General features: G+C 35.3%; 1 protein-coding gene across 1 annotated transcript in view; it reads left to right on the forward strand.

Annotated features, from left to right (window-relative positions):
- LOC107300978 (probable phospholipid-transporting ATPase VA) overlaps positions 1–17,287 on the forward strand; it is a 104,284-nt gene that overhangs the window by 41,814 nt on the left and 45,183 nt on the right. Inside the window, exons 7-9 of the mRNA XM_029287147.1 lie at positions 2,406–2,658; positions 14,783–15,000; positions 16,704–16,889. Of these exons, the coding sequence (XP_029142980.1) occupies positions 2,406–2,658; positions 14,783–15,000; positions 16,704–16,889 (657 nt within the window). The remainder of the gene's footprint in view (positions 1–2,405; positions 2,659–14,782; positions 15,001–16,703; positions 16,890–17,287) is intronic.

A 17,287-nucleotide genomic window follows, 5' to 3' on the forward strand; every position in this document is an offset into this window, starting at 1 on the left:
ATCAATTATCATGTAAACTGCTGTCAGATGCCTCCCAAAACCCACAAATTTCTTTTTTTAATAACTATGACTAAATATTCCCAATATTTCTTAAAGCATTATTATTATTTTTCATCCTTATCAAATGTTCAGACTTACTTTTCCTAAGAACAAAGGTGTTGTGGAAATGTGGGATAATTATGTAATGTGTAATTGGCTATTATAGCATTTTTAGCCTGCACACCATCAAAACATTGTTTACAATTCATGGAAGAAACTGATGGCCTTTGTTCCTAGTCAATTGCATGGGAGATAAAGGTATCTTAACATTGTTTGATTACAAGATTGAAGGTTGACTCAGCCTTCCATCCTTCCGAGGTCGGTAAAATGAGGACCCAGATTGTTGGGGGCAAAATGCTGACTCTGTAAAATCGCTTAGAGAGAACTGTAAAAGCACAGTGAAGCGTTATATAAGTCTACATGCTAGTGCTATTGCTATTACAGGCAGTCCTGGATTAGGATCCGTTCCTAAGTCTGTCTTTAAATTGAGTTTGTAGGTAAGAAGAAACAGGTACATACAGTTCTTATTTAGCATCAATTAGTCAACTGTTTGTCTCAGTATATAGTATATATTTTACCTTTTCTTGAAATAGGCATCAAGGGAGGTCATGCAGTAGCTGGGGCCCTCAGTAACTGTAGTAAACTTTGGTGAACCTCTCTGTATTAGGATCTTACTAACTGTACCACCCCTGCTTCAGTGAGATGCAAGGCTTCAGCTAAATCTTTCATCAAAATCTTTTTCAGTTCTGGATTTTTTAGGTCCAAGACTTCTTTCTCACATGCTATTGTCTGCTGCTCTGATTGCTTATTATTTCCACTTTATTTTCATAATTATTTTCCTTTTCTTTGATGTATCATCAGCACTTTCATTCGATTTACACTTTGGAGGCATGGTTACAAGAGTAAATAAGAGAAAAATACAAAATTACATACTCAACATAGTGTTAACTGCAACATGCAAAATGGTGGATGATATTCAAGCTGTTGAATTGTTGAAGTTATGAAGTGTTTTCTTGAACATCACTAAGTAGCACATTCATTATTTTGAACTATTGTTTTAGTTCAATTGTTTAATATAAAAAGTTTTCTGTAGCTATCTGTTCATAAGTACAAGTTGTATGTAAGTTGGACATTATTAATCTGCAATTGCCTGTCTTTTGAGGCTAGAGAGTTGAATGCAATGGAGTGAGTTGGTTCCAAGATAACTTACACATTTATCCAATTAATTGGTCAAGTCACATAAACTTTCAATTTATGTGTTTCTTAGAAAAAGATCCAAACCAACTTCTCTCTTGTACATACTCTTCTTTGTAGTTAATGCAATGGCAGTAAATGTTGGAGAAATATAGAAATATAGTTATAATTAATTTCCAGAAATGAAGAGATCTCTACAGATCTCTGTACTTTGAGTAGAATATTAAACTTAATTAAATATTTAGGAAGCAAGTGGTTGGCATGCATGGACTGTTAAAGACACAGGATGCTCAGGGACTATCTGTGGCTAGCAAAGGCATTAGCTGGGATTTCATCCATTTCTGATTACTTTACTAGCCACCGTGGTTTTCCTGGTCATTGCTGAGCTGGGAATTTGACACCAGTGAAAAATCCTGAAGTTTTCCAACACATTCCTGGGCCCACTTTATTTTGCAGGGTTATCTTTGGAGAAGAGAGTGCTGTGTACGCTGCTTCAAGTAATATTCAGTTGCGAATCAAGGCTTTTATGAGGTTTCAGAAAGTATGTGAAAAACTGTTAAAAATATCTGAGAAAAAAAATATAACACTTTGCTTAGCAATTACAGAACATGTTGCTCATTTCCACAAAAGCAACTGTTGAGGCAATTTCTTTTGCACATAGATCTACACTATGTTCCTCATTTCAAGTTGTGTTGGAAAGCTCATTTGAAAATCTGTTGTGCTTATCAACAAAATGTTAGGATTATTAATTAATGTTGTTTTCTTTTGCAAGCTCTTTTATGCTGGCATGATTCTGACTGCAGTCTCTCTTTTCCTCCTCCCAATCCCTCCACCCCTACAATCTTTTTCTTATTTTCTTAGCTTCTTTCAAGCTCATCTTGTTACCCTGAAAGTATTTACTTCTTTTGAAGCTTTTGATAATAATACCACCAGACCTAATTATGGATATCATCTCTGCAGCTGCTCCATATGCTTTCCTAATCTGTCACAGTACACCTTTGCAGATACTCTAATAACTTTACAATGCTGGCTTTAAGTCAGAATATATAAATTCCCAAAAAAGGTACAGTACGATACTGCACTATTCATAACCAGTTGATTCAATTATGCATCTTTTCTACCACTTTGGTTTGTTTGTTCGGTTAATGACTCTCTATTTTTATGCATTCCAGGTTCTCATTCCAATTTCCTTATATGTCTCCATTGAAATTGTTAAAATATGCCAAGTTTATTTTATTCATCAAGATAAGGATTTATTTGATGAAGAGACAGACTTTCAGCTACAATGTCGAGCTCTGAATATCACAGAAGATTTAGGGCAGATTCAATATATATTTTCTGACAAGACTGGAACCCTCACTGAGAATAAAATGGTTTTCCGGAGGTGTACAGTTTCTGGCATAGAATATTCCCATGATGCTAATGGTAGGTGTAATACATTTTCATTTAATTTAACACGCATGGATTAGTATGCATCATAAAAATCAAGTGCATGGTTTTAGATGTGTAAACAACCAGCATGGAAAATTGTAAAGATGATAAAAATAGCATATAAAAATAAAGGCCAATCTGAAATCAGCCCCATGTAAATGATTTGGAGGGTAAGTCTCAATGTTTTTTTGCTTGAGGGCAATTTCCCTGCTTTCCATATATAGATTATAATTTTAATTTGTGACATCTTTAGCTAAAAGGACCTGAGGTACCAGATGATGGGCAAGGCACTCTTATTGAAATTTTGGAAAGTAATCTGTGATGATAATCTAAGGAAATAAGACATATAACACTCACCCAACCATCCTCGTCAAGTCCTGCTGTGCAGGCTCTTCCTGGGAGAGTGGGGTAAAAAATAAGTTGGGAGTGCATGCCAAGTGTACCTAATTCTGTAAAACTGTAAAAGTTTCCCAACTGCCCAGATAAAACAACAGGCATCTATAATTGGCAGCAGTGATAGGAAAATGCTGAAAGTGGAAGATCACTTTAGTGATAATAGCAAAGGAAGCATTTCATACTACACAGAAGAAGGCAGTGCTAAACTACTATATTTTAACAAGAAAACATGATGATTAACTAGGGTCCGATGATGTGCCCCTCAAGTCAGATGACATTCACATTGATACTCGAGGATTATGTTTATGATGTGTCTAGATTAAAGCCTTTGAGAAGTCATGTTGCTATACAGGAAAAGAAAAACTGAAGTTGCAAACAGAATAATAGTGGGAACATGGAATGTAAGAATATGGGAAAGCTCAAACATAGTGAAACATGAATTAACTACACATTGACATTGTAGGCATCAATGAAGTGAGATGAACCGGAACTGGATATTTTTAATCAGAAGATCACACTGTTTACTACTAAGGATATGAAAAACAAACAAGGAATGGCGTTTTCATAATTAAGGGTTTTCCTTGTGTCACTCATCAGAAGTGAAAAACTGGACTTTGAAGAAGCAGGATAAAAAGAGTATTGATGCTTTTGAACTTTGGTGTTGAAAAAGATTCCTGAATAGCCAAGAAAACAAAAAAAATGATCATCAAACAATTCAATCCAATGCTCTTACTTGAGATATGAATGATCAGACTCAGATTATCCTACTTCAGTCATACTATGCAAAGACCTAGCTTTGAAGAAGTCTATAGTGCTGGAAAAAGTGCTAGGAAAGAGAAGAAAATTATGGACGACACCAAGATAGATGGACACAATTAAAGCAGCAGTTGGGTATACCACTGGAAGGCCCATAGAACCAAGTTGGGAGCAGTTCTTTTTAGAAAAAAAATCATCTCTATGTGGTTTCTAAGAGTTGACACCAGTGTGATGGCACATAATAAAAAAAAATGTAACACTGGACTTAAAGAGTTTACATGTTGCATTAAGCTAATAATAAATAACTTTTTCAACTGAGGGCCACATCATTGTTGGTGGTGATGGTGCTGATTCAGAGCAGAGTGATGCTCTAATGTTAGCAGAAGGAGTAGGACTGAAATTTGTGCCATTTTTCCCCCTCTTATTTGGGAAGATTGGTTGATTCCAGATGTTTCAACTTATCTATTTTAGATCTTAACTAATGTGACCGAAAAAGGGAAATAAATGCACCACCAAAAATAGTCTTGGGTTTATTTTATAGTTGTGCAGGGTTCTGATGTTAGCAAAAATAGCCTGCAGACCTAACAAAACAAAGTAAAATCTCCTTGGGCTTTCCTTCTGTATAGACTCAATAAATTCTGGGCAGGCGTGTCTGCTCCATTTTACAGGAGGCTAAATCAGCAATGAAATTGCCCCTTAAAATTTCATGTTAATTTTTTCACAGCTTATTTCCAAACCATTTAAAATGACACAGCTCAATCTTACCTCCAGTTAAATATCAACAAATGTTTTAATAACATGTTTTCACTTTATAACTAGCATATAACTAATGCAATAAAAAATTCATTCAAGGACTGTCCCTGGCATCAGTCTTACATCATCCTCTCTAAGCCTAGCCCAGAGGCTCTATATACTTCATTTGTCCCTGACCTGCTCACATTTTAGAACTCCTTAAAGACCTGAGTGTTCCCTCAGGCCCTATAGACTATCAGGGAGACTTGAAGGAAATTTGCTACAACTGTTATATAAACAAAAAGGACTGAACCTTTCCTTAATTCTAGAAAACTTGTATCATAAAAATTTTCCACGTCCGGAAAATTTAGGACGGACTAAGTTATATCCGTACCCTAAACTTACGACCCACTCGGGTACTTACACATCTAAAGTAATCTAACAGGAACGTACTATAACACGATAATGACACAAATATAAATATAATAACAATTAAAATACAGAACAAAAATTAGAACACAAACGGTGAGTTTGTAGCAATGGCAAAATTGGCAGCTTTATAAATTAATAAATTCAGAAACTCAGAAACTCAATGAACAAAGTGAGAATCCCCAACCTAAACAAGAAGACTACACCAAAATTAAACACACACAACTTCTAAAAAAATGACCCCATATATGAACAAAAATAAGAAAACTGATACACCCAAATTGAACACAATAGGGAAAGAACAGCTTCTGAAAAAAATGACCCTATATATGAACCTAAAGAGGAAGACCAATGGAAACATGTCACTTTTAGAAGAAAACAACAACCAAGAGCAAAGCCCCTATTATCTACCCTAGCCCACTCCAGTGAAGCCCTTCTGGAACTGAGCAATTGCTTTCATAGCCTCCACCTGGAAGAAAATATGCAGAGACCTATAAAGGAGTAGTCATCAATAGTTTCTAAAAAAGGAAATACAACCCAACATTCCTGTGACAGGAAGAAAAGTATCCCAGACTTCCATAGGAAAAAAAGACAAATATTAGTGATAGGAGATTCAATTCTTTGGGGAATAGAAACTATATTCTGAAAACCGAATAGTCAATCTAGGGAGGTATGTTGTTTTCCTGGAGCAAAAATCAAAGTTGTAACCAAGAAACGTACTAAAATAATCAACCCCACAGATTATATAACCCTTTCTCCTCCTACACATGGAGACCAATGACACAACAATGAATCTAGAAACAATAACAAGAGATTATGAACAGTTAGGGAAGAAAGTTAAAGAATTAGGAGCTCAAGTGGTGTTTTCATCTATACTTCCAACAAAAGGCCAACATCCAATGAGGGAGCAAAGGATTTAAGAAACGAACCACTGGCTTAAAAACTGGTGTCATCCAGAGAACTTCACAAAGGATCTGGTACCAGACGTAATGGATGTACTTCCCGATGACCGTTCTCTACCTCACTTGGAGTGTTCTTGACCTTTCTTATATAAACCTTTTGCTGACCAAGTAGAATAGTCTTCCCGAAATTTGACTTTAACTCCCCCCTCCTCCCGGTTAGAAGTTCTGGAAATCTTGGATTAAGGTTCGTTTTTGGTGATCTAAACCAATCATATAAGGAGGTAGGTAGTAAAGAGAAAGAAGAAGAAAAGGAAAAACACAATGAAGTAGAGAGTGATGGAAAGGATGGAAAACCCAGATAAAAAGGAGATATAAGAAATATACCCAAGACCCATAAAGGACTCAGATGCCTATACACAAATGCTCAAAGTTTAGGGAACAAAGAGGGTGAACTTGAACTACTAGTACATGAAGGTAAATATGATATAGTTGCCATTACTGAAATTCATGACTGGAATGTACTGATGGAAGGATACAAACTATTCAAAAGAAAGAGACCTAAGAAAAGAGGAGTTGGAGTTGCATTATATATAAAAGATCACTACAGCTCTACAGAAATCCACAAAACCAAGGATGAAAACTTCCTAGAATCCATATGGGTCAATATAAAAGGAAAAAAGAATGACATTGCTATAGGTATTTACTACAGGCCACCCAACCAAGCTGAAAAAATACATGAACTTTTTGCTAAACAATTAACAAATGTATGTAGGAAATATTCCACAGTAGTAATGGGAGACTTTAACTACCCTGATATCAACTGGGAGACAAACTCTGCAGCAAGTGGGAGATCAAACAGATTCTTAACCAACCTAGCTGAGAACTTTGTCATCCAAAAGGCAGAGGAGGGAACTAGATGAAAAGCTATACTGGATCTAATTCGTACTAATAAAGAAGTGATAGCAGGAGTTGAAGTTTCCAGAACTTTGGGTGAAAGTGACCACGTCGCATTGAAATGCAATATAACACAAACACAAGCAATAGAACATAATCTACCCATAATCTATACAAACTTCAAAAGAGCTGATTTTAACAAACTCAGAGAGAACCTAAGAAAATTCCATGGATGAAAATCCTAAAGGGGAAAACAACTCAAGAAGCATGGGAAACTCTGAAAAATATGATCATAACAGCCCAGTCCAACACAATACCACTGAAAAAGAAAAAAGAAGAAATCCAAGAAGAAACCAGCATGGTTGCAAAAGATTTTTTCTGATAAATTGAAAGACAAAAAGGACAAGTACAAACAATGGAAAGAGGGACACATAACTAAAGCAGAGTATCAGCAGATAGCCAGAATCTGCAAAGATGAAGTCAGGAAAGCAAAGGCTCAGAATGAACAAAGACTTACAATAAAAGTCAAAAGATATATTTTTAAAAAAATTCTTTCAACAAGTCAAGGAAACAGTAGGTCCACTTAAGAGAGAAGATAGTAAAGAAGAAATAGGCAGCAGAGAGAAAGCAGAACTGTTTAACTCATTTTCAAAAAATGGGGGAAAAAAGAACTTATAGATCAATCAGCCTAACTTGAATACCTGGGAAGATCCTGGAAAAGATAATAAAAAAACAGATTTGCGAACATCTAGAAACAAATAAAGTTATAAATAAAAGCCAGCATCTCTTTGTTAAAAACAGATCATGCCAAACCGATCTTATTTCATTCTTTGACAAAGTGATTAACTTTGACGAGCGAAATGCTGTGTACATAGTATATTTAGACTTCAGTAAGGCATTCAACAAAGTAGATCACAACCTACTTTTTGGTAAGCTAGAAAAATGTGGGATAGGCAACATCACCATCAAATGGATTTATAACTGGCTGACAAACCATACTCAAGGAGTCGTCTATAATGGTACTACATCTTCATGGAGGGAAGTAAACAGTGGGGTACCACAAGGTTTTGTCTTAGGCCCAGTACTTTTCAGTATCTTCATAAAAGGCTTAGATGAGGGAATAGAAGGGGAACTCATCAAATTTGCAGATGTCACTAAGCTGGCAGGAATAGCCAATATCCCAGAAGACAAGCTCCGATCCAAAACAGATCTTGACAGACTTGAACAATGGTCCCTATCCAACAAAATGAAATTTAATGTGGAGAAAAGCAAGGTTTTACTCTTGGCTCAAAACAGTAACTGTGAGAGGGACCTTGGAGTCCTAGTGGACAATCACTTAAATATGAGCCATCAGTGTGCAGCAGCCGCCAAAAAAGCTAATACAATCTTTGGTTGTAAAATCATGTGAAGTATTAGTATCGCTTTATAAAGCCTTAGTAAGGCCACACCTGGAATACTGCATCCAGTTTTGGTCACCAGGATGTAAAAAAGATTTTGAGATTTTGGAAAATATGCAAAGAAGAGCAACTAAGATGATTAAAGGCCTGGAGACAAAAACATATGAAGAACGGTTGCAGCATTTGGGTTTGACTAGTTTAGAGCAAAGAAGTCTCGAGGGACATGATAGCAGTATTCCAGTATTTGAGAGGTAGCCACAAAGAGGAGGGGGTTAACTTATTTTCCAAAGCCCCAGAGGGCAGGACAAGAACCAATGAATGGAAACTAGTCAAGGAGGGAAGCAACCTGGAATTAAGCAGAAACTTCTTAACAGTGAGGACAATTAACCAGTGGAATGACTTGCCTTCAGAACTTGTGGGTGCTTCATTCCTGGAGGTTTTTAAGAAGAGACTGGACTGCCATATAATCTGAAATGGTATAGGGTCTCCTGCTTGAGCAGGGGAGTGGACTAGAAGACCTCCAAAATCTCTTCCAGCTCTATTCTGATTGAAGAAGCAAGCAAGCCAATAAATTTCAGAGAGGTTATTCCTTTCCCTGTAGTTCCCAAGATTTCACCACTCTATCTTTTTCTGTAGCTGGTTTTAGGGGTGAATAAGGACAGGAATACTCTTTGAGCTTTCTCTATTAACGTTTTTAAGAATCCAAGCCAAAGTTAATATCCCTCCCTATTAACACATATAAACACATGCATGCTCACAGCAGTCTTCTATTCAGTTCTGCAAAAGCAGTCTTCTGCATCAAATGAATTTTATGCAATAGATACCTTTTGTGGTCTTGAAAGATGTAATTTAACATTTTAACATTAATAAAGAGCCTGCTGTATACGAAAAGTCCAGGAGCATTAGAAGTCAAGGTAAAGAATATTGAGATTGGCAACCATCCCACATTCCATAGATGGCAGAAGTTTCAAAAAAATATTTGTGGTATAAGAAGAGAGAACATGCTGTCCCAGGTGGAATGCCTTATAATGCAAATTTCTTTCCATCATTTCTTAAATATCTCCCTTTATCCATGAGAAGGTTTTTTTTTTAATTTTAAGAAAAGATACTACACCAAAAATTGGGTCCTCTTTCTTCTCATAAATAAATAAATAAATAAATAAATAAATAAATAAATAAATAAATAAATAAATAAATAAATAAATAAATAAATAAAAAAATCAATTTGTGTTGCCTAAGCACATATGAGATCCACTTTGCTGTAGTGGTTAAGACATCAGAATAGAAACTGGGAAATTGTTGAGTTCTAGACCCACCTTAGGCACAAAGCCAGCTGGGTGACCCTGGGCCAATCACTCTCTCTTTCAGCCATAGGAAGAGGCAATGGCACCACTTCTGAAAAACCTTGCAAAGAAAACTGCAGAGACTAGTCCGTGCAGTTGCTAGGAGTCAAAAATTGATTCAAAGGCACAAAAAATAAAAATGATATCAACCACAAAGTAGAAGCAACCCTGCTTTTCAGTAGCCTTCTGATTACTACATACCTAAAACAGCCTTTCTCAAACAGATGCTATTTAGATATTTTGGACTGCAATTCCCAGCTGGAATCAGTATTCTGGTAGGTGTACTGACACAGGCAACAGTCTATAGAAGGTTGCTATGCTACATAATGGAAAAGTCCTGGCATATTCCATAACAGCTAGTTATTATTGATTCAAGAAAGCAATGTCTAGGTTAGCAAGTTATAAACCAGAAAATTACACACAAGGCCGTGATTGTGGAAAATGTTTGCTTCCCTCCTTTTTCCAAAACAAACTCTCCCACAGACTCTTTGAAAATGCTAGACTTAAGGAAACAGATATCTGTATTATGCCTGCATTTTCTTCCAAAGAAACAGCTCTGAGTCAACACTGTACCACAATCAAAATAATGTAATAGCTGTTTTTAAATGTTAAGGGAGAATTCAGGTATAGATCTCACATGACAGAAGTGATTTGGTCTTTAGGAGGGTTATATGCCTAAAAAAGTGTTTATTTGTTGTGAAGTGTGTTGCTTACAATAAAAGAGGAAGAATAAAAGAGGTTTAAAAGATTAGTCAAGATGGTGACCACACAGCACAAAGATGCAGGGCTTTGATCACACAGATAGTCACAATTATATGTTTCTACAACCCCTTCGTCCCACAAGTATAGTTCCTGCATAGTTATTAATCTTAATGTCAAACTTTATATTGATTATATTCATACATATTTGCATTTTGATGCCCTTTCAGATTTATGTCAGTTTGCTGATAATAAAGAAATCAGTATTCAATCATTTCAACTGTACAGTGTGCACAGTTTCCTTTTTCTTTCTCCCTGGTCTACTTAACTACAGAGATCAATATGGAAACTTTAATTAATTATAATATAATCAAAAGTTCTTCTCTTTATATAATGAAAGGAAGAGTCAAGATGTGCTAATTAGCTTTCCCCTCCATAGCTGACAAATGTAGCAAGGAGCCTGAATTGCAGGTAGGCTCTTTGCAAATCAAGTTCTAAAGGATGCAGAAAAAATACAATTATAGCAAACTTCTCACAACACTTTCCCTCTAGTACATGAGGGATAGAGGTAAGGTGGCCTCTAAAAGACTTGCATACTAACATAAAACACTTGCATACCTGTTCATCACGAGTGTAAAATAGTTGAATAGGAGCAATTGGTTATTGTAAATGGTGAGTAAATGATCAGCAATGTTCAAGTAACATATGATAAAATAAGAAAATATAAAGACTAACCATAACACAGTTCAGAATTTTCTTCTGTTTCTTACATCTGAAGGGGACAGAATCTATTTCTGTATTTACTGATACATTTCTGCATTAATATATATACTATTAATATTTTGGATCTGTTATTTAACAATGACAAAATAGCTTTTTCCCAATTAGTAAAATGAAAACCTAACTATAAGCTGACACTGAATTCAGTTCTGATTCTCAGAAAAGCACCTGGATTTGAAACTCTTTTATTTAACTCTAGTTAGTTATTAGCTTATAGTTGGAAAGTTCTTGAAAGTCAATCCTGATATATTTATTTCCCTTTTAAATAGGTATGAGGGAAAAGTCCAGTGTGACTCAGTTCTATTTGCCTACCTGTTCCCCATGAAGATAGTCAAACAAATCAAAGAATTGAAGCATTCAAAATTCAGTTTTAGTTCCAACTTTCTATAACATTATTGGTCACCACAATGGTTTCCACACATTATGTTAAGCCATGCTGAATTGGGTTGAATTGGATTAGGTTAGGCTTCATGCAGTCTGTGAATCTAGACATTGTGGCTTGTATCCCAGGGTTTGCAGTGTGTGAACAGGCCATAGTAGATTATTCAACAAAGTTAAAACGATTATTGATGCTAAGGTCTTCTTTATCTTAATTACCAATATGACCTAGTATGTGTCTTGTTTCTGCAAATAAGATGAAATTATTTTTAGGCTTACCCAACAATTAAAAATTTTCTACCAAGTTCTATCTTGTATTAGATTAATATAAAACTTTGGCATGTCTCAAGGTGAATGAAATTAATACAAATGTTATCTGGAACACTTTGAATTACACAAGAATTGACAAAAATATATTTCCAAATGTCTAGATCAGAAGATTCTTTTAACACTCTGCCTATTTGGTTTGTGAATCCAAAAATAGGTAACTAGCGACTTGAGGCTATCTTAGTCCCTAATGAACTTTTATAAGAGTGTTTGGTGATGTTTTTCAAACTAATTATTCATAGCTTTCATAACTTTTGGGAGTTACGTTTATATTGACCTATGATCCACCATTTCCTATTCATTGCTAATTTTAATTTAATATCCTGTATACATAATACTTGACAAAGTTTCTATCTTTTCCTTATGCACTGTTTATTTTCAATAGTCCCTATAGACTTATTTTTCTTCTTGATTACATGCAAATAAAACTGCAAGATAATACCACACAGCTTAGGAAGAAGCACACTGCAAAGACATTTTTCTCATGGGCTTTACTAGGTTTTATGAGCTATTTCCGAATGAAATAGCCTTGTCACATTGAGCCAGAAAATGGAGGGAGCTATGTACTGAATTAAATAACTGATTATTTTATTCAATTAGTCATTATAAATTGATCCTCAATTAAAATTCATCTGGGTTACGCTGTAATGTCCAAATTGTTCACTCTCCCGTCAGTATAATATCATAAAACAAATCTGGATGATGCAGAAAATATTTGTGTTCATTTCTCATCAGGATAGTTCCCTATGCAGTTGAAGTGGGATGGAAATGAAATTGGAAACAGAGATGATCATCTGGTGTGGTCCAGGAGAAACCTGTGGTACTCCAGATTTAAGTGAATTACACCTTCCAGCATCTTTCACTTTTGGCTAAACTGGCTGATGATGCTGGTCATTCAGGAACATCCACTAAGCACATATTTACATTCCTGATATAATTTGTTACTATGAGCAGCTCTCCTTGGGTGATCTTACTGATGTCCCCTCCCTTAACCCTTGTTCTTAGGCCTATCAGCCCTCCAGTCTATTCTTGGCTTCTGGCTTATGTTTGTAACTCAAATATATCCTTCGTTTAGCCCATGGCAGAGTCTCAAGAGTGTTATAGCAACCAGTAATAAGAATCTCATTATTATTATGGTTTGTTTAAGATATTTTGCTATCTTAAGTTTCAGAATAACAGAATTGGAATGGACCTTGGAGGTCTTCTAGTCCAACTCCCTTCTCAGGCAGGAAATCCTATAACATTTCAGACAAATTGTTGTCCAATCTCTTCTTAAAAGCCTCCAGTGTTGGAGCACCCACAGCTCCAAAAGTTGAAGTACAAGAAGACATTTTTTTATTTGTTTATTTGCAGTATATGTTTTGAAGGCCATTCAAGCTCAGAATTGCTTTAGGTGGTATATATTTAAAAATAGAAAAGAAAAAAAGAAAATCCCATTCTGGATAAACATACTCCTTCAGACAAAAGATAGCACCAAGAGTATTCTACAAACACCCTACTCCAAAGCCTGGAAGAACAGCCCAATTTTTAAATATTTGTTTTTAAAGGAACATCATCAGGATGGGGAAACATCATTCTCTTCAGGAATCCTACTTCAATATCAGTAACATTAGTGGCTTCCAACTTACCTTAGGTCAGCAGACTAATTTAGGAGACATAGACTGAGCTTCAAGGACACATGGTGTGTCTTCCAACAATAATGTAGTTCAGGAAACTAGGCCTGATTACCCACTTTGCCTAATGATGTAGCTATTCTTTAGCACTACATGCAGGACTTTCTAAGACAAAGAAATAAATAATGGAGTAAGATTTTTCTGTATCATAAATTGAGTTCTTGATTGAGTCAGCAGATCATTCATCCATATAATCAGTATGCTAATGAGTCACTGATTTCTGGGCTCTATACAAGCTCTGTTACTTAAGTTCCTCTTAAATAAGAAGGATTATATAAATAGCCAGAATGGAATTGGAACTTACTCTAAGCCACTGGCATTATCCTTAAATCACTAGTGCAAACTCACAACTATGTGGTGTTTTGCACTGACATTTATCCTCCATGTATTAATCATTGGTTCTAAAGATTATAATAGTTCAAAGTTCTCACTGGCTCCAGATTCCTGTATTTTTGTTTTGTTGAGATTTTTTTTTGTTGTTTCATCATTTTGCAATTACTGCTTAATGAAATATGCAATTACTGTAATGTTACTTTCCTGGAAACTAGCAACATCTGGGTACATATTAATACATATACACCCATTTTATCAATAAACATGCTGTGTATAATCTAATGCAGAGGGGAGCAATTTGCTTGTGGACAAGAGGAACTTTCAAAAGCACAGAGGTTGTGGGGGTAATGCAAGATGATAACATAAGATGGTGGCAATTTGGGGTGTTTTTTATGGATAGGAAAGTAATTGTACTTCAGAGTCCAACAACTTTTCAGGCACTGTTGCATAAATTTGTTGTGATAGCATGGGTATAAAAATATAAAAATATTTTAAGATGTCTAAAATCTTGTGATCTCACAAAATTCCATGAGCTTTCAGTGATCATCTAAGCATCATGAAATTTAACAAGACTTAGTATTGTATTATTTCAGCCTTTTTATTTTAATTAATATTTTAATTTATTATTGGGTTTTTGGAGGGTACCATTTAGGGCCATTGTATGCCAACTTCTACAGCAGTTATGACAAATAATTTGGGAAGCTGTATGCACTACCAAATTTCAACTACCAAATTTCAGCAATGTAGCAGGTTTTAGGGGGCTGGAATAAAGTTTTGTGCATTTTGTTGAGACAAAGTAATCCAATGCCAGGATATATACCTGGCAAATGAGAGAAATAACTAAAGAACTAATTACTAAGACTGTGTTCCTGAGGTCAAAAAATATTTTGGTAGTATAAGACTACTAACTTTTTAAGCTCTAAGTTCTGAAATATTTTGCAAATTAGAGTATTGTTTCATATTTAGATCTCAACTGATGATTGTGCTAAGAGTCTTAGTGGATTTTTATCTGATAGCAACCTGTTTAACCTCATGTTTTCATTTTTTATATACATTTTCTTCCCATACATTAAAAAAAGCAAAGCGTTTAGCTATGTACCAGGAAGCTGATTCGGAAGATGAAGAAACCTCACCTAAAGTGGGGACACTGTCTCAGCGGGATAGCATTAGTAGTCACCAGAGCATCAAAGTCACCTTCAGAAACCAGAGTGTAAAATCTCATAGACGAACAGGAAGCAGAGCAGAAGCCAAAAGAGCAAGCATTCTTTCAAAGCATACAGCTTTCAGTAGCCCAATGGTAAGTAAGAATGGAAAAGTGATATTTTATTCTAATTGTTCCCTTAGTACCATCATTTTAATCTAATTGTACCCAATCCAACTATGTTTTACTAAACCTGTACATCATGACTTGCCAGGCCAGAGGACCCATGAAACATGTTAGCAGTCAACCAAACCAACTTTCTGGTTTTGTTGTCTTTGTAGGAATGCAGAAGCTGAGCAACTTTAGTTCCTAGCTAGTTGCAATGCAGCTGGGAGCTTACATTCTATATTGTAGGTACAAGGTATGATGGGGAAGACAAGCCAACAATAAAAGAAGCAACTTATAGTTAACTCATGGACCACACAGCTACTTCTTCCTAGGTTGATTTTACATGGGACTTTCAGTTGCCCTTGGTGAACCAATAATATCGATTCATTTTCTCTTATGGAATCAGTAGGACCTCTAGAACCCAATTTAATAAAGGATGTGCTGTAACCCTATATAGTCCTTTATGTGAAACAAAAAGAAATTAACATGATTTATTATTTTGATGATTAGACAAAATAGATTATAGAAAAAAGAGAGTTATATTGTAACCATAAATTTATAATTGTACTATAGAGATAAATTTATAATTGTACTATAATGGCTGTAAAGAGGATCAGAAGCTACTTCTATCTTTTTTCCTTTTTTCTATTTTACTTTTCATTTCTTGCACTTTTCTCTTTAATTTCTTTGTCTTATTTATGTTAGTATTAAACTTCTATCTTTTAAAAAAATCTTTAATAAAATTATAGAAAAAGGATGATCTATAATTATTAGTTTATTTTGTGTTTTTATGTCAAATCAATTTATTTCAATCAAATATCATAGGCTCTTAGAATTCATCTATTCCATCCAGATTCTGTTTCAAGACCTTTAATAAAGAATTCACCATTTTATGTATGTGACAATCTGAACTGAACAACTTTCTTTGTAATTTTAAGCCAATGATCCTAGCTAGTCCTGTCCTCTGGGCAATAGAGAATAACTGCTCTTCTTCTTACGTGTGACAAACCATCAGATATTTGAAGACTGCTATCATATCCTTTTAGTCATCTTTTTTGTATGTTATACATTCTCAGATTCTTTAACCACTCACTGAAGTGCACAATTTGTTTTTTAAAACTTTTTTTAACTTTTCCTAATCTGTCATCTTTGATGTTGCAAGCTGCCCAGAATCACCTTGGAGTGAGATGGGCGGAAAACAAATTTAATTAATAAATAAATTCATGCACACACACACAAACACACACACACACACACACACACACACACACACCACTAGCAATATGATATGAGGCCCAACAGGGACAGTTTAGTTTATAAATAGTTTTATAACAAATTGCATGTCTACAGTCAATTGCACTGAAACAAACTTCCAGTGAATAAATATTACTGTTTGTTTCATAAAACTGAAAACATAAGTAGTGGTTTTTTACATTGCTTAAAAGTGATTCCCTATCCTTATAAAAATTTACTCTTTAATGGACAACCCAAAAAACAAACCCTTACTTGTTAAGACCGGAGTTGGATCACAACATCCTCTGAATAAGAGAGAAACGATTTGCTCAAAGATAAATGGGATTATTGAAGTTACAGCCCATTTGCAAAACAAGCACATTCTAGAGATTTGGGAAGGTATAGCAGATGACCAGCAATTTGCAAACTGTTCGTTCTGCAATTTTTTTTTCTTCCAGGAAAAAGATATCACACCTGATCCTAATTTGCTACAAAAAGTAAAAGAATGTGCAAAATACCTGCGAAATCCCGATCAACCATTATCCCAACTGTCCCCTGAACTTTCAGACATCTTTGACTTTTTCATAGCTTTGACAATCTGCAATACAGTGGTGGTTACATCTCCAAATCAACCACGACAAAAGGTAAGTTAGACTTGCTGTTGAACTGATTATTATGAGAAGTCCTTGGTGCTCTCCGAGCTTGGTTGTTTGCTTGCAGACATTTCATTATCCAAACTTATTAACATCATCAGTGCTAGTAAGGAATGGAATTTGATCTCAGTTTATATTCTAGTGGTTTGCCCTATCAGTTTTGGTGGGAGTGTTGGTTAGAGGTTCTTTGGTTGAGTTGTTTACAGTTGGCTTGTTTCGTAGTTATTTGGTGGAGGTATTGTTTATTTGATTGTTGGTCTGATGTTAATCTTGGAGTTAATCTATGCTGATCTAGATGCTGATTGTTGATGGAGAGGTGCTTAGGTCTTTTTGTTCCCTTTTTGGCTGGTTGATTGTCTGTTCTGCATAGTCTGTAGATATTGTTCATG

This window comes from Protobothrops mucrosquamatus, unplaced genomic scaffold (genome assembly GCF_001527695.2).
Source record: "Protobothrops mucrosquamatus isolate PMUCROS unplaced genomic scaffold, P.Mucros_1.0 scaffold_19, whole genome shotgun sequence".
NCBI lineage: Eukaryota > Metazoa > Chordata > Lepidosauria > Squamata > Viperidae > Protobothrops > Protobothrops mucrosquamatus.